Raw genomic sequence first — 20,039 nt, 5'->3', positions numbered from 1 at the left:
GGGCAGTCACCCTTATGAACTCGCGCTCAGAGGGGGTCTTGTCTGCTATCTAATAAAACTGCAAGACTAGCAACAAACATGAAGAGTAAAGATCTGAGTATAATGCAAACGCATCGATAATGTTTGAGCTTCTATTTTCTTACCTTTAAGCCAAGAGATAACTTTGCAGACATTTCAACTCACTTGGTTCTCACCGAAAAAAAAATCTCAAGCAAGCTTTTTGCTAAACTGAGTGTATGCTGAAAGATATTTCAATATTATATGTGCCTGATGGCAAACTTGCTTTAATAGTCTATAGGAAAAGTTGTAGCTACCTAAAAGCATTTTAACTGCTCTATTGCAAAGTTTGTGGTCAATTGTGGTGTCTTAACAGGCCGTCTGCTGATTTTTAACTGATCATACAGAACAGCTAGCAATAAATGGAACAAGTGGAACAGCTAGCAATGAGTGGGACAAATGGAACAGCTAGCAATAAATGGGACAAATGGAACAGCTAGCGATAAATGGAATAAGTGGAACAGCTAGCAATAAATAGAACAAGTAGAACAGCTAGCAATAAGTGGGACAAATGGAGCAGCCAGCACTAAATGGGACAAGTTATCTAACCTCACTTCTATTTAATCCTACAGAACAGCTAGCAATAAGTGGGACAAATGGATCAGCTAGCAATAAATGAGATGAATGGAGCAGCTATCAAAAAATGGGACAAATTTCTGCATAATCTCAAAAATAATCACTAGCCGTGATAGTCATGAGAAAAATGATAGATATGGAGAAATTTCAGGTGGACGCAAAGCCGGCTTACTACAACAAAACTGATAAGGTAATTTAACCGTCTGGCTTCATCTCTCATTTGCAGCAGAGCTTTATAGAGAGAATGTTGTACAAAATGTTCACTCTCTTTGCTTTAGCTTTGCTGATGTTTAATGCTAATTTTCCTGCGCAAGCTTCGAGCAAGCCGAATGTTGTCTTTGTTTTGGCAGATGACTTGGGATTCGCTGACATAGGTTACAATGGTGGAGGAGGACAAATCAAGACTCCAGTTTTAGATAAACTGGCCAGTGAAGGCGTCACCCTAGACAACTACTATGTGCAGCCTCTTTGCACCCCTTCAAGGAGTGCCCTGCTTGCTGGTAAGTGAATCAATCTTCATAAGAATAAGCCTGTGATTACATGATTGTTTGGTTGTGAACTTGTTCCTATTTTTATATACCGGACTTATGCTCTCCAGTGTTAAACTCGTTTTTATTTGTAGTTTCTAAAAAACTGCCTTATTAAAATCTCTGCATTTTTAAATTAAAAAGTAAATCTTATCACTAATTTGCATTTAAAAGAATTATTCATGCAACTGAATAACAAACCTGCAAACCTATGGTATTGCTATAAAACTTCAAGAGCTGTCTGTCTCTCTCTCATAGCTGTTTAACTGTAAAAATGTATTTTACCAGGACGGTTGCCTATTCATACTGGCCTTCAACATTTGGCCCTTCTACCTGCTGCTCCTTATGGCATGCCGCTCGAATTACCAACGCTACCAGAGAAACTCAAGGAGGCTGGTTATGACACTCACATGCTTGGTAGACTTTTGAACCTGCTATAATTTATTACTGTTTTATGTAACTGTATATGTAATGCATTTTATGCGTGTATATCAAAATAACCGCAATTCTTAAGCAGTAATTGGCCAATGTTTTTAAGAATGCATTCTGAGTTTGAGTTAAGATAATCAGTGTACCAACAAGAATACAAAAGCTGTCAATATATTTATGATCTAAATGTACAAGATAAAAGTCTACTCACTTTTGTAAACAAGAGCCTGAAGCAGTATAATTTTATAATTTGATTATTAGTGGAAATTGAGCGACAGTGGTCAAAAAAGTCTCAAAAATTCATTTTTAGTACTTTTGCTGTGTACTGAAGCAGAGTCTTTCTCCTTCACAGATTTTGTTTGTGTGTAGAAACCAACAGACTTGGTTACTGTGTATTCCTTTTGTTAAAGGTTTTGAAACTATAACATTTCATTTTATAATGCTGGCAGGTAAATGGCACTTGGGCATGTACAAGAAAGAATATTTACCTGTAAACAGAGGCTTCGACACATTCTATGGGTACTATCAAGGCATGGAGGATTACTTCAACCACCGACGTATGGTGTTGCTTGTATTAATTTTTTATTGTTACTATTTCTACCAACATAAGTATTTTTGGAGTTTGTAATCTAGAGATATGAGTGTGTTGTGATCTCAGTAGAAAGTCAGTTATATATGCTCACAGATTTAAATAGCACCATTAGTATGCCGGATATATGAGTGGGTTGTTATTTCAGTAAACAGTCTGTTATATGACATGCTTTAAAAGCGTAAATAGTAAAAGTACATGTGAGTGTGTTGTGATCTTTAAAAAAGGAATTGGTGGGAATATTGAAAATACTGAAGAGGATGTGAGTTTCATGTCATTTGGTTATGCTTAGAATTATTATTATTGACTGTAGTATGCGCACGATTCCCACATTCCTACTGTGGCCTTGACTTGCACAATGGCACAACTAAAGACATAGGAAAAAACAACACCTACTCTGCTCATGTGTTTACCGAGGAAGCTATGCGACTAATCCAGCTTCAGGTAAGGGAAGAAAAGTCTTGAGAGGTTTCAAATTTTAGACAAATATTAAACAAGCTCTGGTTTTCATAATTGCTGAACAGTTGATGTAAAATGTTGGAGCAGTTATAAGAAATGATGAGTTTTCTTCAAAATAATTCAACATAGTCGCATTAATTTTACCACGTCATGACTCAGCATCTCCTTTACCTCTTACTGGTCAGCTTTGATTGTAGAGCAAGAAGTCGTCTCCCATGTTTATGTATTTGGCATACCAGAATGTACATCAGCCTCAGCAGGTGCCTGCTCAGTATGAGAACCAATATGAGTCAATTGAGAATGAGCAGCGACGCATCTTAGCAGGTTGGTTTTAGTTTTATCATTTACAATTGCTACAGATGATAACACTCCCGTAATATCATTGCATCTTAATTTTAATACATCAGCTCAAAAATATCACATAAAATCAACAAACACTTTCCGGCCGATTATTTGTTCTGAGAAGATGCACCTGCCTTTCCGTCACACTTATTTGTTATGCTTCCAATGACATCCGGTCAGCTCTTGGTGGTATGACTTGAAAGGTACTATCCTGGTAAATGACTGAAACGTGGTTTTGATTTACCACCCTCACCAAAAGACTAGAACACCAGCATCGCATGTCATATTGTTAAATTGTTACTTTTAGGGCAGGTGTCAGTTCTTGATGAAGCTATCAGTAATGTGACAGAGGCACTAAAAGAAGCAGGAATGTGGGATAACACCATCTTCATATTCTCTAGTGATAACGGAGGCAACAGTCAAGCACTGGGAGGCGTCGGTTGTAATTATCCATTGAGAGGAAACAAAGGCACTTTATTTGAGGGGGGTGAGTAGAATGCTTCTTTTTCATAACTGTTTCAGTAACAGAGCTACGCTAAACGTGTATAAAGAATTTAATTTTATTGGCGTTCTCAGGTTTACGCCCTTGTGTTAACACAAAAATCTATTTTTTACTAAAATGGCGGACAAAGAAAGTATTTGCTGTAAAAAAAATTATGAGTATTTTATATTGATATATAATTAACATGATAATAGTTATTATAAAAAGAACAACTTTATAATAAATTAAAAAATAGATCAATTGCTTGGTATAGAAACTGATTAAACCAAGCAATACATACAAATAATTTCCCTGAAGAACAACTCTGATACAGTCCCAGTTTACTCTGTAATCGCGCTGTGCAGGTAAATAGAACACACTTTCTTTTACCTTTGTTCCACCTTACCTTGCTGTTACTGTATTTTTACAATAATATAGGTCATCAGATATGTTGTCATGTGCTGCTATAACTCATGTCTTCTACTGAATGCTGCTTCTCCTTTTCCAGGCATACGTGTGGCAGGTTTTGTCTCTGGACCGTTGGTGGAAAAGCAAGAAAAGCGCAACAAAGAGTGGATCCACATTTCAGACTGGTATCCAACAATACTTGGCTTGGCTGGTGTTTCAACAGAAAACTTAACACTGGATGGGTACGATCAATGGGCTGCCATAACCGGCACAGGGCATAGCCCGAGAAAGGTTAGAAAACTCATTAACTTGATTTTGGGTTAAAGTATTCTGTATATTTTCCCAAAGGCAGTCATTAAAAGACACCTGATGTGTAACTCCTTGCTTCCATATGTCATTAGCTTTTTGTTTTAATAAACATTATTGACCTTTCTAATTAGGTAAACACTGACCTCAGTGTAACTTCAGTTGACCTTATAGGAACATTGTAGATTTTTGAAGACCAAGTCAACTGGATTATAAAATAACTAGTGGTTGTAGATATAAAATGTAGATAGAAGAAAACAGCTGAATGGATTAACAGTTTGTTTCAGTAATAAAAAACTTATAGAGCTGATATTATTTTAACATCCGGTTAAATTGCTAACTACGAAGAAAACATGTGTCAAATATGTTAGAATATGTTAGAGTACAACAAAGTGGAACAGTGCTCAACTCTCCTACTAGAAATTTTACAGCAAGCGCTAAAATGAACTAATTGGAAATTTAAAAGCTGATGGCTAACTTTATATTAAAAACTAACTAGTGGAAGGTATTATATGTCATATCTGAATAAAAAGATGATGATAGAATTCATAACATTTACATTGATCTTCCACACAAAAAATAAGAATAAATACAAACTTCTGCTATTATCTTTTTTTTACTAACAAAGAAGTAGAATCCATGACTTCTGAAGCTCTTGTTATGTTGGTACACACATGCTATGGGTTATAGATTAGTTTGAATTTTTTAGGAGCTGCTGCATAATTATGACCCACTCATGCCAAGCTATGGATTCAGAAGAAGGAATTCACCTTTCGACAATCGACAGCAGGCGGCGCTGAGGGTTGGTGACTATAAGATCATCACAGGCATTCCACTAGCTGATGGATGGTACAAACCAGTCACTAGCAAATGTATGTCAGTTGCGAACGTATTTTTTCAGCTTTCAATAATGCCATTATTATGTTCATAGTCGACCAGTTTGAATGAATGCATTTGTAACTGTGATGATCTTAAGAAAATAAAAAAGGCTTATTATAAGAAAATAAAGATTTCAGCCGGATAGCTGTGTGACAATATATAAACATGTGTATAGAAAACTATAATGCATTAAACAATCATAAAATATGGCGTTCATTCAACTTCAGTGTATCTGGCACCCGCTGGCAGGTGCAAATAACTTGATAAAATCTTACTCTTTTCTTATTCATCTAACAATTTGTTGTTTTGTACTCAACAATGAAGTGACACGGGCTGCTAAAATTACGCATAGAAGTAGAATAAATTTAAAATTTCTCAATGCGATATTGAACTACATGTAAGTCATATATAATTTACTAGAGCAAATAGGTTCTGAGCTGGCAGGATCAAATCTAGTTCTAATTACTCATCAAACATTGTTGCATGTCAGCTTGCATTATGAGTTTAGATAAAACAGCCATACTGTCTATTGTTCTACTTGGACTGCTCTGCGCTACTGTTCATATGAAGAACCCTTTTGTAGATGTTGTTCAAGAGACCAGCTCTTATGATGAAGCTGTAGACAAGATTAGCTCACTAAATGATGGCTCTTTTCTACAAAACATCTTTCTATTTAACATTACTGCTGACCCTTATGAGCGAAATGATTTATCAGAGGTAAGTAAAGCTGACCCACATATTTCATCTAATGACATGCATAAGGCCAATTATCAGTTTTACCGTATATAACAATTGTATCAAAACTTATATTTTTACAAGCTACTGTACACCTACGTGTAGCTTGTAAAAATATACATGTATACTGTACACTTACGTGCACATTATACATGTATAGGCATGTATATTCATACCTGTACATGTATGTGTACTCCTAACTGTATCTAAGTTTATATAGGTTAAGTATCATATTCAGGAATGTTGTTTGTAAATAGAATATACTGCTTTGAACATACTATAGAAATGCAGGCTAATCTATGTGGTAAGTCTGGCTATATAGCGACCCTCAATAAAATCTCGGTATGAGTAACCAAGTCTAGTTGATGATCGAAGAAACAACCACAATATATCCAATTATAGCTGCACTTATTGGGTATTCCCCATTTTTTATGGTTAGTATATGAAGTCTTAATTAGAGCCATCTGCTCTTACAGCTACTGTCACAGCATCTAAATAGTTCTCCAGAATTCATATGAATAATGGTTTTTATATCAATCTGTCTGTGGCTTTACAAGTGCATCTTTGGTTCACAGGAAAGACCAGAAGTAGTGGACATAATGCTAAGTAAATTGGCCAAATATGCTCAAGGAGCGGTGCCTCCACTTAATCCAGCCAATCAACTAAAGGAGGCGGACCCTAGCAAACATGGCGACTCCTGGGAGCCGTGGCAGTAGGAACTCTTACACTGAACTGATTGTCAGAGAACTATTTTAACACTAGCGACTAACAAATTAGTCAAAGTCACTTTAAGTTACATTTTTATTGGATTCTCTGCTAGACTCATCTGCTGAAAATATACTTGATCATGCAGTGGTTCAACTCTCCTTCTGTTATCAGAGAGATTGAGCATCTCAAACCTTTATTGTTTGTATGTTTGTCATGGAAATAGCAAACCTTGCTTGCCATGATAGAACATTGATCGGCTGGAGGAGCATAAATCTACTGTTTGGTGTTTAGTCATTTGTCTCTCTGATAATCCTTGGTTATCTATCTAGCATAGATGTAACTTTATTTGTGAATTCTGATGTACTGCTTGTAAAACCACAAATAAATATTTGGTGATTGCTTTAATATTTCTTGATAAAAACAAGTGCCTTTCCGCAAATTACCACATCTATATTTTCCAACAAGCTACTAAGGCTATATTTTCCAACAAGCTACTAAGGCTATATTTATTAACATCAGATCAAAATCATTATTTATCAAATTAAATTATTAAAAATTATTATTACATAAAATAATAATTTGGACATTGGACATTAAACAATAAGTATCGACTAATTTCAAAGCTAAAGAGGGGTGAACAACAAGACTGCAGATTTATTCTGAAAACATGATTGCCATTGTCTTGAAGGTTGAGACACTACCAAATGATTGGAAACAGGTTTGGTTTATTTATGAGGTGCCAAACTTATAGTCATATACTCGGACTGCTCATGAAATTAGTCATAAACAGCATAAGCATAAAGAGACCTTATACAAAATGAAAGTTGTGGCCATTTAGATCTTCCCTCAATAGGAGCAAAAAAAGTCAGCCTTTTAATCATATTTGTTACAGAAGTCGGTCCAATCAGACACGAACAGTTTATTCACAGTAATAGGATGAATAGAAGTATACTAGAAATTCCCCTGTCAGAAATTCCCTGCCCACGACCAAAGTGATATTGGAAAACAGAAAGAGTACTGCTGGTTGAAAAATGCCATATTAGCAGTCAAATGGCAATGCAGTGCAATAAGAGAACTGCAATGGTAGCTGCAATGGTAGCTGGGATGTACTGGGTGTTATTATGTACAACAAACAGCAATAATGAAAGGAAACGATTATATGTTTATATCTCTCCCCTGCAATAAGAGAAATGCAGTATTAGAAGTAAAATGACAAGCTGCTGTATAATATACACGTTTGAAAGTTGGTTGTGTTGAATGTAGAATGGTTTTGACAGCGATTTGTAACAGAAAGCGAGCATTAGCATTCACGTGTGTCTGGAAGTTTTCTGCAAACCTGAGCAAAATAAAGAAATGTTCTTGTCATAAAAGGGCACTGTAGTTCGGCCCTAGCTTGTACATAAGATGTAAAGAAATTTGGCTAATGTTCTAGATAATTTAATGAAACCTTCGGTAATTGGATAAAAAAACATAGGCTGATAAACTGTGTACCACATTTTTGTACCTGTAAATCAATATTGCAATGTCATAATGTTACGATTTACTGAAGGTAAAACAAACGGTCTATGTTTATTGCAGAAACTTTTGGCAATTGGACAATGCCATAGACTGGTGAAATGTGCACATTTTTCTACTATCTGTCACACGGCTTTATGGGCGTTTTGTTGGCCGGTCTTAATTTTGATTAAAAAGGCTTGTCAGGTTTTAATGCCGACTTTAGGCCAATTGAATCTTTCTAGTTATAGTATCATCTGATCAGATGGGTAAGTTTTAGGATATTGTTGACAATCTTCAAAGACTTGGTAACATATTTAAATAGGTGTATAGGTGTTTTGTATCATATTTATATGTAAACGACTCCAAAGAAAAATGGTTAAATGTTTTGATGGGATTTCGGTTCAAGGATTTGGGTATGACTGTTAGTGGATACTTTTTGGGAGTTGTGTGCACATATGCATTTATCATAAAGCTCCCAAACACACTCGCTTCGCTCGTGTTTGATCGTGAGATTATTATTATTACTGTAAAAGTTTTTCTTCACAGTCGTGTGGTGGTAGGTGATTGGTTTTAGTCTGTGTTCAGTCTGGGTCTTAAAGGTTGACTTGCAACAAAATTCACATTACCGTTATTTGATATGAAACGATTCACCATGTCTTACTCTGTTGTGTTGTAGGTGCAAAATATGTGGAAAGGTGATTACAAGCTCTTAAAAGCTCAAAAACGAACAGAAAATTGGAGCCACACGAGACCGCCGTAGTTTGGATTCCCTTTTCAAAACGGCTCAAATGTGATGTAGTTGTGAGAGATGGTTTCTGTTTACACTTTCTTGCAACCTTATTCGTCGAAATATTTTCACAAATATACTTTACGCATTCAATAAAACTATGTCTATTGTTCTTACGCGTCTGCTTTATCGTCATTGTAATGCTGTCACTTTTAGCAGTGATATCTTATAACTTACCGTAAAAAATCGTTAAACTTTTTATCCTTAGCTCGAAGGAGTACATATCATTGTCTGATAATCATGACGAGCCTGTTGGTCACCTGTGATAATCGAAAAGTGCTGCAAAAGTTATTTGCAAAGTATTTGGTCACATGTTCAGATTACGACTTGACGATTGAATAGTGCCGAAACAAGACTGTAAAGTAGCGAGCATTTATATTTGATACGGGGTCTTTGGTAAAACCCGAAGTGTTTGTCATAAACTAGTACTACGACAAGTTTTATGTTGAGCTTTTTATTGGCCTTTCAATTCACGTGAGAACATCACGTGACAAGACAATAACCGAATTTCGTGGTTACGTCGTCGAAATAAAGAGATTCCATTCTACGGCGGCTTTTTGTTTTTGAGCTTTTAAGAGCTTGTAATCACATTTCCACATATTTGGCACTTACAATACAACAGAGTAAAACATGGTGAATCTTTTGATACCAAATAACTGTAATGTGAATTTTGTTGCAAGTCAACCTTTAACATAAGGCCAAAGGATCCAACATCTTCCTCAATTCCACTAAGAGAGGACCTTCCTCTATATGTGAGCTGTTCCTAAGATGGCTGTCTTCTGTATAGTTTCAAAAGACATGATTACTCCTACCTCGGCCAGGTATGCTATATGCCTCATTGATATTGTTCTAAGTGCACCAATTACTATTGGTATCACTTTGGTCTTTACCCTCCACAGTCTGTTTTTCTCGAACCCAAGCTCTTTGCATTTACCAATCTTCTCATCTTTCTTCTGTACTACCCTTATGTCTTCAGGTATTTCTATGTCTATAACCTGACATTGTTTGATTTCTTTGTTTATTAGTATCAGGTCTGGTCTTCTAGCTTCAATAACCTTGTCTGTTTGCACATTGAAGTCCTATAGCAGCTTCACTTTCTCATTCTCCAATACAGCTTCTGCACGGTGGTAGTACCATTTTTCTGTGTGGGGCAACTCATGTTTCTTGCATATGCTCCAGTGCACTGCACTTGCCACTTTGTCATGCCACCCTTATATTCTGTCTGTGCGATCTTACTGCATTCATTGACTATGTGGGACACTGTTTCATCTTTCTGCTTGCTCAATCTGCATTTCGGATCGTTTGTTGACTTTTTTATCTTGGCCTTCCTACAGTTGGTTCTTAATTATTGATCCTGGGCAGCAATGATCAGCAATAGCAGCTTTTAGTCTCTCATTTGAGACATCTCCTCTATTTTTTAATTATTATTATTATCATCATTGTTATTATTGGTCTTATCACAGCTTAAGCTGATGTTGTTTTTGTCATGTACCTAGTCTCATTAGGCTGGGATGGACTGGATCTTTCTAAGGAATATTATTATTATTCTAATTATTGTTGTTATTCAAGGATGATCACCAAGATAGATCAAAATTACTTTGCAATTTACTAGGAACCGTGGCTATATGACACACTATTCTATCTACCAACAGATCTATACCGTTGGTACAGATATTTTCTGTACCAACGATTCACACTGCCATGTCTACCCTATACACCTCATTGGTTTGTTGGCTGGGAATACTCTAGGCAGTACACACAGTAGCACAGATGTGCTGTAGATGTTGCATTTGTAAAGATAGCTGGCTGGTTTGATTTGTGATCAAGTCATTGTGCCAACTTGAGCAACAACGCAATGCTACCCTTACAAATCATTTTCAGAGGCCATGAATCCTAAAACTTCGGTATGAAATGAGCCATCTATTTTCACATATAGGTCACCAAGTTGACCACCCATTTAGCTGAAGCAGTGCACACCAGGGAGATGGCCAGCGCCAACTAAATTGAATTCTCTGTCTTCAGACACGGCTTGACACACTGGGTATCATGTGATCTTATTATCAGAATTGCTCCCTGGATATGCAGTAATAAGTATTTATTATTTAATTGAGATATTTCATAATGCATCAGTAAAGTTGGAGTTGTCCTTTACCTGCCCACTTCAATGATATACAACTAATATGATAACCATTCTATTGATTAAAGGATAGCCCACAGCTTAGTCTAAAAGACCTTTGGCTTTAGATGAGCTTAATTTTATGTAGCAAACAGCTGGTTGTCATAGCCTATAAATATTCTAGGCCACGATTTCCATGAAGGGAGGAGAAACACACTCCTAACCACTGACTTCCAATGATGGCCTCTGCCACCTGATTATCAGTTGATATCATGTGATTCATTAGCATAAAAAATTAATGTAATTCTTTTACAATTGTGATCAGTATGCAATTGAAACATTAACATCATATACATAGCCTTGTGCTCACCTCATACATGTAGGTAGTCCAATTGTACCTTCTTTTAAACAAGGTCAATAGTTTGACTTCTGCCCAAAGAAAAACTTTGATTAAGCCATGTCATGACATACAGATGTCATAGCATACAGATATCATGGCATACAGATATTATGGCATACAGATATCATGGCATACATATATCATGGCATACATATATCATGACATACAGATATCATGGCATACAGATATCATGACATACAGAATACATTGTTACCACGGGTTACTTCATGACATGTCAGCTCCACAAGAGCCGCATTATTATCATTTATTATCATTCCTCTAACTTACCGACAAACATCGACATTGGTCAGCTTTGTGTGTTCTAACTTACCATACATGAGCATCGGTCAGTTCTGAAAAAGCTTTGTATTCTAGCTCTATAATAGCTGATTGTTTTTATTTCACAACTAAAAAACAATTCATAAGTTAACGAGTACAATTATATTACATTCATTCTATTATTACTCAAGTTATTTATTTTCAATATGCACGATTCAGATGTCAAAATTTTTTATTTTGGATGTTTGGAAAAATAGTCAGTCTAACCATAGCTGGTTGCTAAGTTGTGAAAGAAAGAAGTGCAATCATGCCTTGCGTTTACAGAGTGCTCACTTGGTTGTGGGTGTACAATCATACATTGTGTGTACAGAATGATTATTTGTTTGTAGGTGTGCAATCATGCTTTGTGTTTGCAGAGTTGTTTATTTGTTTGTGAATAGACAATCATGCCTTGTGTTTAGAAAGCTGTTCACCCAGAAATAAATACGATTATTAATTAAATCTGAATTTGTAAGTGTTGAAAAATTAATTCACTGTGATGTTTGTAGCATGTCTCATAAAAATAGAATGCTATGATTTTTGCAGCAATGAAAGTAAAAACTTAGTCAAATTTTGTAATCCAAACAGTTTTTACTAAAAGTCAGAGCAACAAAGCATTTATAAAAAAGACTACAATTACCTATCTGCTTGTAAATTATAAACACCGAGACTAAATCAAACAGACTAAATCAACCTGAAATAATAGAAGCTGTGATAGCCATGGGAACAACGACAGCTAGCAAAAAATCCATGCGTGCTCAAAGCTATGATACTACACTTAGAACAAAACTGATAAGCTAAATTCACTCTGACTGGCTTCAGCGAACATTCACAGTAGAGGGAGAGAGATGATGTCATGCAAAGTGTTCACTCTCTATGCTTTAGCATTGCTGGAGTTTAATTCAGTTTTTGCTGCGTTGGCTCCAAACAAACCTAACATTGTCTTTGTCTTGGCAGATGACTTAGGATTCGCTGACATAGGTTACAATGGCGGAGGAGGACAAATCAAGACTCCAGTTTTAGATAAACTGGCCAGTGAAGGCATCACCTTAGACAACTACTATGTGCAGCCTCTTTGCACCCCTTCAAGGAATGCCCTGCTTGCTGGTAAGTGAATCAACCTTGACGAGATTAAGTTTTTTTATGACAACTTCACCCTATCGATGTTTAGTTCTGAACTAGATCTATACTTTGTACTCTTCTAAGGACTGTCTCACTAGAATATCTGGATTTGAGTTCGAAGAAGTATATCTTATATATATTATATCATGCAAACAAATTTTTAGTCACTTGTGACATTACTAAAGAGCCTTAGCAGTTGTCTGACTCTCATAGATTAGCATAGTTGGACTAAACTTATTAATGGCATGCATTTCTCTTAAAAGGACGATTACCCATTCATACTGGTCTTCAGCATGGAGTAATTCAACCTGGTGCTCCTTACGGTATGCCTCTTGAGATGCCAACGCTGCCAGAAAAACTCAAAGAGGCTGGCTATGACACCCACATGCTTGGTAGACAATTAACTCTTCTACATGTATAACCTGCATCATTTATCGATTTATTACATATGATAACTGTAGGTTGTACTGCTACAACGGTAGCAGTACAACCTACTGTATAACAGTTGTGCAATTATGCAGTAGGGTGTACTGCTACAGTTGTAGGACTTGTAGTTATTTTTTCATGTGTACAACAGTTATACAGTACAATTGTATAACTGTAGATTGTCTCCAAGTATTTCTAAATAGCAGCAACTCTTTAGCAGCAACTGACATATTTATGTTAAACATAGTCTGAGCTTGAGTCAAAGTGATCAGCCTTTACTCATAGAATATGTGAGAAACTAGACAATCAGAGTATTGATGCTTCCAGTTAAACTTTTTTTCATGTGTAATTCATATAGTAGAAATCTCCTTACCTTTTAACCAACAGCCTAAAGCAGTACAATCTCCTTATTGCATGTAATTGAACAACAGTAGCCACAGAGTTTGTCATTAAACTATTCTTAGAACTTTTGGGGTAGTTCATTGAAGCAGGTACTTTATGCTTACTTGACTAGTGTCTGTCTGTCTGTCAGTCAGAGCCAAGAGAATTGCTTACTTTGTATTTCATTTGTTTCAGGTTTTGTTTCCGTATAAAAATTCCTTTTATAATGCTGACAGGTAAATGGCACTTGGGCATGTACAACAAAGAATACTTACCTGTAAACAGAGGCTTCGACACATTCTATGGCTACTATCATGGCATGGAAGATTACTTCAGCCACCGAAGTATACTGTTGATTTGGTTACATTTTATTTGTTACAATCTCTATAAGTATATGTATCTTTCTACGTATGTTTAGTGTTTGTATTCTAATACTGTGAGCGTTGCAAGACAACAGCAGATAGTACCATAGCACCAAATAGACCAGGGCATAGTACCAGATAGCACCAGCAATATGCTGTAAACATAAGTGTGTTGTGATTTTAACAGTTTTTCACTCTAAACAGTATTTCTCACAGTATTTATCACTCTAAAAATTTCCTAAAAGCTTCAGTATGCTTGGAGTTGGTAAACTGTAAACAAGAAGGACATATCAGTTTATAGTAAGAGTAAATAGCATATATACGCTTTAGAACTTTACTATAGCGTAAAACTTACACCAATTTGTAGAGAATTAAACTGAGTATGAGTTGGTATTCTTTATAGTTCTGACTTCATGACTGCTCATGATAAAATAATAGCGCTCTGTATATATTACTATATTTCATGGTAGATATATAAGCTAACATAGTCACAGCTGATATTCCAAAAATCCAAGTGCTCAATCATCTCAGTATATAGTCAGTATACTATATGATATCTTGTGCAAGTTAACATAACACCAGTTAATAATATGTATATGTGAGTATACTGTGATTTTTATATGCTACATGGAATTCTATACGATTTAACATAATACTAGTTAATTTACTGTTTATATACTGTATATGTTAGTATGCTGTGATCCCTGTATGCTATACGGTATGTTGTACAAGTTCACATAACACTAGGTAATATACTGTATATGGGAGTATGCTGTGATCCCTGGATGCTATATGGTATTCTATATAAGTTAAAATAACATCAGTTAATATACTGTATAAATGAGTTTGCTGTATTCCCAGTACACTCTTTAGCATATGATATGCCTTGCACAAGTTAATAAGCAAAGCTAGAAAACTAAGAACATGTGTTTATATCTGATGTAAAATTACCATTATCTTTATTATAAAATGCAGGATGTGCACAGCCATTTCCACAATCCTACTGTGGCCTTGACTTGCATAATGGCACAACTAAAGACATAGGAAAAAACAACACCTACTCTGCTCATGTGTTTACCGAGGAAGCTATGCGATTGATTCAGTTGCAGGTAAACGAGTAAAAGTCTCAAATAAGGCTATAAAACAAGCTGTAGTTTTTATAACAGCTGCTAAATATTAATGTGAAACTGAAACATTTGCATGAACTGCCTATATTTTTGCAATAAAACTCCATATACTAGGACTACTACCAGACTATGACTCGGCATCTCCTTTACCTCTTACTGGTCAGCTTTGATTGTAGAGCAAAAAGTCGTCTCCCATGTTTATGTATTTGGCATACCAGAATGTACATCAGCCTCAGCAGGTGCCTGCTCAGTATGAGAACCAATATGAGGCAATTGAGAATGAGCAGCGACGCATCTTAGCAGGTTGGTTTTACATAGTTTATCATTTATGGCTACAGCGTGAAAAAACTGACATGGCTTCACTTTATCGCAATTTTAATAAATCATATCAAAAAGAATACATAAAATCAACAAATGTCTTACGATCAATTATTAGCTCTGGGAAGAGGCACCTGCCTTTCCGCCACAGTTATCTGTTACATTTGCAACAACATCCGATCAGCTGATTGTGGCATAATTGAAAAGCCACCATGGTAGCAAATAGCCTGCATTTTTTAATTTAATACCATCACCAAAAGACTAGAGAACCTGCATCACATGTCATATTGTTAAATGGTTACTTTTAGGGCAGGTGTCAGTTCTTGATGAAGCTATCAGCAATGTGACAGAGGCACTAAAAGAAGCAGGAATGTGGGATAACTCCATCTTCATATTCTCTAGTGATAACGGAGGCAACACCCAGGCAATGGGAGGTGTCGGTTGTAATTATCCATTGAGAGGGAACAAAGGCACTCTATTTGAGGGTGGTGAGTAGCATGCACCTCAACCACAACTTTTCTAGCAACAGAGCTAAGCTATATATGTGTAAATAAATTATTTTTACAAGTGTTCTTAGGTTTATGCCTTTGCCAGAATCAACATCTATATTCACCAATGTAGTATGCAGGGTGAACATTTTCCATAACACGACTCATATAAGAGCATTTCATATTATTATTATATTCATTATTATTATTATATTTCTATGATAATAGTTGCTAATAAACAATGCTTTAATTAAACCGTACATAAAGTTGCCAAAACACTTCTCTCCCAGTAATTTTGCTGTTAGTAGCAGATTCTGATATACTGCTAAAAATATTCTCAAGAAAAATTGCAAGCATTAGTAATGGTAATTTTTATTTGTGCTGAAGTAACAATTTTGTCACGTTGATGTTTTACACAGCAGGTACATGCAAAGACGCAACAAGCTTTGCTAAAGAAGTGTATCACATTGACTTTTAGAGAACTAGTTTCCGAGATTAGCCCTTCATCAGTAAGGTCTGAGAAAAATCTTCCAATTATTTTTGTTTCTTGTTTGCTGGCTAGTTTACTGTCTTCATGCTATTCCTCTATTACTAAAGTGGGTTTGTCTACTGTTTATGCCATCATGTGCTGCCACAACTCATTTCTTCTACTAAATGCTCCTTATCATTTTCCAGGTGTACGCGTGGCAGGTTTTGTCTCTGGACCGTTGGTGGAAAAGCAAGAAGAGCGCAACAAAGAGTGGATCCACATTTCAGACTGGTATCCAACAATACTTGGCTTGGCTGGTGTTTCAACAACAAACTTACCACTGAATGGGTACGATCAATGGGCTGCCATAACTGGCACAGGGCATAGCCCGAGAAAGGTTAGAAAACTCATTAATTTACTTTTGGGTTAAAGTAATCTGTATATTTTGTCAAAGGAAGACATTAAAAGACATCTGATGTGTAACTCTTTGTTCTAACAAGCATTTTTGACTTTTTTAGTTATGTAAACATTGACCTCAGTGCAACCTCAATTGACCTTACGGGAACATTGTACTTTTTGAAACTAAGTCAAAAGTTTTCCAAAATGACTAGATGTGCTTGTTCTAGCATCTGGTTTGGGACGTATGGATGGCGACAATGAATATGTGTTCTCGTCAGTTGAGATTTGCTTTATTCATTTAATTTTGCCTTGTATACATTAAATCATGCTATTTATAAACAAAAAAATGATGTGCACAAATGTTAAGAAAAAATATACAGGGTGATAGTAAAAACAAAAAACAGGCAAATGCATTAGTTGAATTGAACATACATGTATGGTACCAACACTCACAATAGTTGAGAGATCTGCTCCAAATACTAGTACAGCTTGCCCCCGTTTAAGTAGGTGAGATATATTAGCAGTTGTGATAGATAACTAGTTGTTGCTGGAAAATAACAATTAGGCTCACTTTAGCATGTGTGCCAAAAGTCATTAAAAAAGTTCAAAATTACATGTAGTTAAAGTAGAAAAAATAAACCTCACTTCTATTTAATCATACAGAACAACTAGCAATAAATGGACTAAGTGGAACAGCTAGCAATAAATGGAACAAGTGGAACAGCTAGCAATTAGTGGAACAAGTAGAAAAGCTAGCAATAAGTGGGACAAATGGAACAGCTAGCACTAAATGGGACAAGTTATCTAACCTCACTTCTATTTAATCATACAGAACAGCTAGCAATAAATGGAACAAGTAGAACAGCTAGCAATAAATGGAACAAGTGAAACAGCTAGCAATGAGTGGGACAAATGGAACAGCTAGCAATAAGTCGGACAAATGGAACAGCTAGCGATAAATGGAATAAGTGGAACAGCTAGCAATAAATGGAACAAGTGGAACAGCTAGCAATAAGTGGAACAAGTAGAAAAGCTAGCAATAAGTGGGACAAATGGAACAGCTAGCACTAAATGGGACAAGTTATCTAACCTCACTTCTATTTAATCATACAGAACAGCTAGCAATAAATGACACAAGTGGAACAGCTAGCAATAAATGGGTCAAATGGAACAGCTAGCACTAAATGGGACAAGTTATCTAACCTCACTTCTATTTAATCATACAGAACAGCTAGCAATAAGTGGGACAAATGGATCAGCTAGCAATAAATGAGATGAATGGAGCAGCTATCAAAAAATGGGACAAATTTCTGCATAATCTCAAAAATAATCACTAGCCGTGATAGTCATGAGAAAAATGATAGATATGGAGAAATTTCAGGTGTACGCAAAGCCGGCTTACTACAACAAAACTGATAAGGTAATTTAACTGTCTGGCTTCATCTCTCATTTGCAACAGAGCTTTATAGAGAGAATGTTGTACAAAATGTTCACTCTCTTTGCTTTAGCTTTGCTGATGTTTAATGCTAATTTTCCTGCGCAAGCTTCGAGCAAGCCGAATGTTGTCTTTGTTTTGGCAGATGACTTGGGATTCGCTGACATAGGTTACAATGGTGGAGGAGGACAAATCAAGACTCCAGTTTTAGATAAACTGGCCAGTGAAGGTGTCACCCTCGACAATTACTATGTGCAGCCTCTTTGCACCCCTTCAAGGAGTGCCCTGCTTGCCGGTAAGTGAATCAATCTTCATAAGAATAAGCCTGTGATTACATGAGTGTTCGGCTGTGAACTTGTTCCTATTTTTATATACCGGACTTATGCTCTCAGGTGTTAAACTCGTTTTTATTTGTAGTTTCTAAAAAACTGCCTTATTAAAATCTCTGCATTTTAAAATTAAAAGGTAAATCTTATCACTAATTTGCATTTAAAAGAATTATTCATGCAACTGAATAACAAACCTGCAAACCTATGGTATTGCTATAAAACTTCAAGAGCTGTCTGTCTCTCTCTCATAGCTGTTTAACTGTACAAATGTATTTTACCAGGACGGTTGCCTATTCATACTGGCCTTCAACATTTGGCCCTTCTACCTGCTGCTCCTTATGGCATGCCGCTCGAATTACCAACGCTACCAGAGAAACTCAAGGAGGCTGGTTATGACACTCACATGCTTGGTAGACTTTTGAACCTGCTATAATTTATTACTGTTTTATGTAACTGTATATGTAATGCATTTTATGCGTGTATATCAAAATAACCGCAATTCTTAAGCAGTAATTGGCCAATGTTTTTAAGAATGCATTCTGAGTTTGAGTTAAGATAATCAGTGTACCAACAAGAATACAAAAGCTGTCAATATATTTATGATCTAAATGTACAAAATAAAAGTCTACTCACTTTTGTAAACAAAAGCCTGAAGCAGTATAATTTTATAATTTGATTATTAGTGGAAATTGAGCGACAGTGGTCAAAAAAGTCTCAAAAATTCATTTTTAGTACTTTTTCTGTGTGCTGAAGCAGAGTCTTTCTCCTTCACAGATTTTGTTTGTGTGTAGAAACCAACAGACTTGGTTACTGTGTATTCCTTTTGTTAAAGGTTTTGAAACTATAACATTTCATTTTATAATGCTGGCAGGTAAATGGCACTTGGGCATGTACAAGAAAGAATATTTACCTGTAAACAGAGGCTTCGACACATTCTATGGGTACTATCAAGGCGCGGAAGATTACTTCAACCACCGACGTATGGTGTTGATTTTATTAATTTTTTATTGGCTACTATTTCTACCAACATAAGTATGTTTGGAGTTTGTAATCTAGAGATATGAGTGTGTTGTGATCTCAGTAGGAAGTCAGTTATATATGCTCACAGATTTAAATAGCACCATTAGTATGCCGGATATATGAGTGGGTTGTGATTTCAGTAAACAGTCTGTTATATGACATGCTTTAAAAGCGTAAATAGCAAAAGTACATGTGAGTGTGTTGTGATCTTTAAAAAAGGAATTTGTGGGAATATTGAAAATACTGAAGAGGATGTGATTTTCATGTCATATGGTTATGCTTAGAATTATTATTATTGACTGTAGTATGCGCACGATTCCCACATTCCTACTGTGGCCTTGACTTGCACAATGGCACAACTAAAGACATAGGAAAAAACAACACCTACTCTGCTCATGTGTTTACCGAGGAAGCTATGCGACTAATCCAGCTTCAGGTAAGTGAAGAAAAGTCTTGAGAGGTTTCAAGTTTTAGACAAATATTAAACAAGCTCTGGTTTTCATAATTGCTGAAAAGTTGATGTAAAATGTTGGAGCAGTTATAAGAAAT

The 20,039-nt window shown here is 36.0% G+C and overlaps 3 protein-coding genes across 3 annotated transcripts; all 3 read left to right on the top strand.

Moving 5' to 3' along the window:
* Nucleotides 1–889: 889 nt before the first annotated feature.
* On the top strand, nt 890–6,504 carry LOC137390079 (arylsulfatase B-like). Its single transcript, XM_068076329.1, has 10 exons — nt 890–1,133; nt 1,449–1,577; nt 2,039–2,146; nt 2,492–2,622; nt 2,835–2,961; nt 3,287–3,466; nt 3,969–4,159; nt 4,884–5,046; nt 5,637–5,770; nt 6,364–6,504. The coding sequence occupies exons 1-10, from the start codon at nt 890–892 to the stop codon at nt 6,502–6,504; spliced, it is 1,548 nt and encodes a 515-aa protein (XP_067932430.1).
* A 5,961-nt stretch (nt 6,505–12,465) lies between these two features.
* LOC137390071 (arylsulfatase B-like) lies at nt 12,466–17,828 on the top strand. Its single transcript, XM_068076317.1, has 8 exons — nt 12,466–12,721; nt 13,000–13,128; nt 13,780–13,887; nt 14,881–15,014; nt 15,209–15,335; nt 15,659–15,838; nt 16,514–16,704; nt 17,820–17,828. Exons 1-8 carry the CDS (start codon nt 12,466–12,468, stop codon nt 17,826–17,828), a joined length of 1,134 nt encoding a protein of 377 aa, XP_067932418.1.
* A 364-nt stretch (nt 17,829–18,192) lies between these two features.
* Nucleotides 18,193–19,947, top strand: LOC137390060 (arylsulfatase B-like). The gene is made up of 4 exons (XM_068076306.1): nt 18,193–18,436; nt 18,752–18,880; nt 19,342–19,449; nt 19,796–19,947. The coding sequence occupies exons 1-4, from the start codon at nt 18,193–18,195 to the stop codon at nt 19,945–19,947; spliced, it is 633 nt and encodes a 210-aa protein (XP_067932407.1).
* The last annotated feature ends 92 nt before the right edge of the window (nt 19,948–20,039 follow it).

This window comes from Watersipora subatra, chromosome 1 (assembly GCF_963576615.1).
Source record: "Watersipora subatra chromosome 1, tzWatSuba1.1, whole genome shotgun sequence".
NCBI classification, from domain to species: Eukaryota; Metazoa; Bryozoa; class Gymnolaemata; order Cheilostomatida; family Watersiporidae; genus Watersipora; species Watersipora subatra.
The sequence above is the reverse complement of the archived record's forward strand: the minus strand, read 5'-3'. Positions and strand labels throughout refer to the sequence as shown.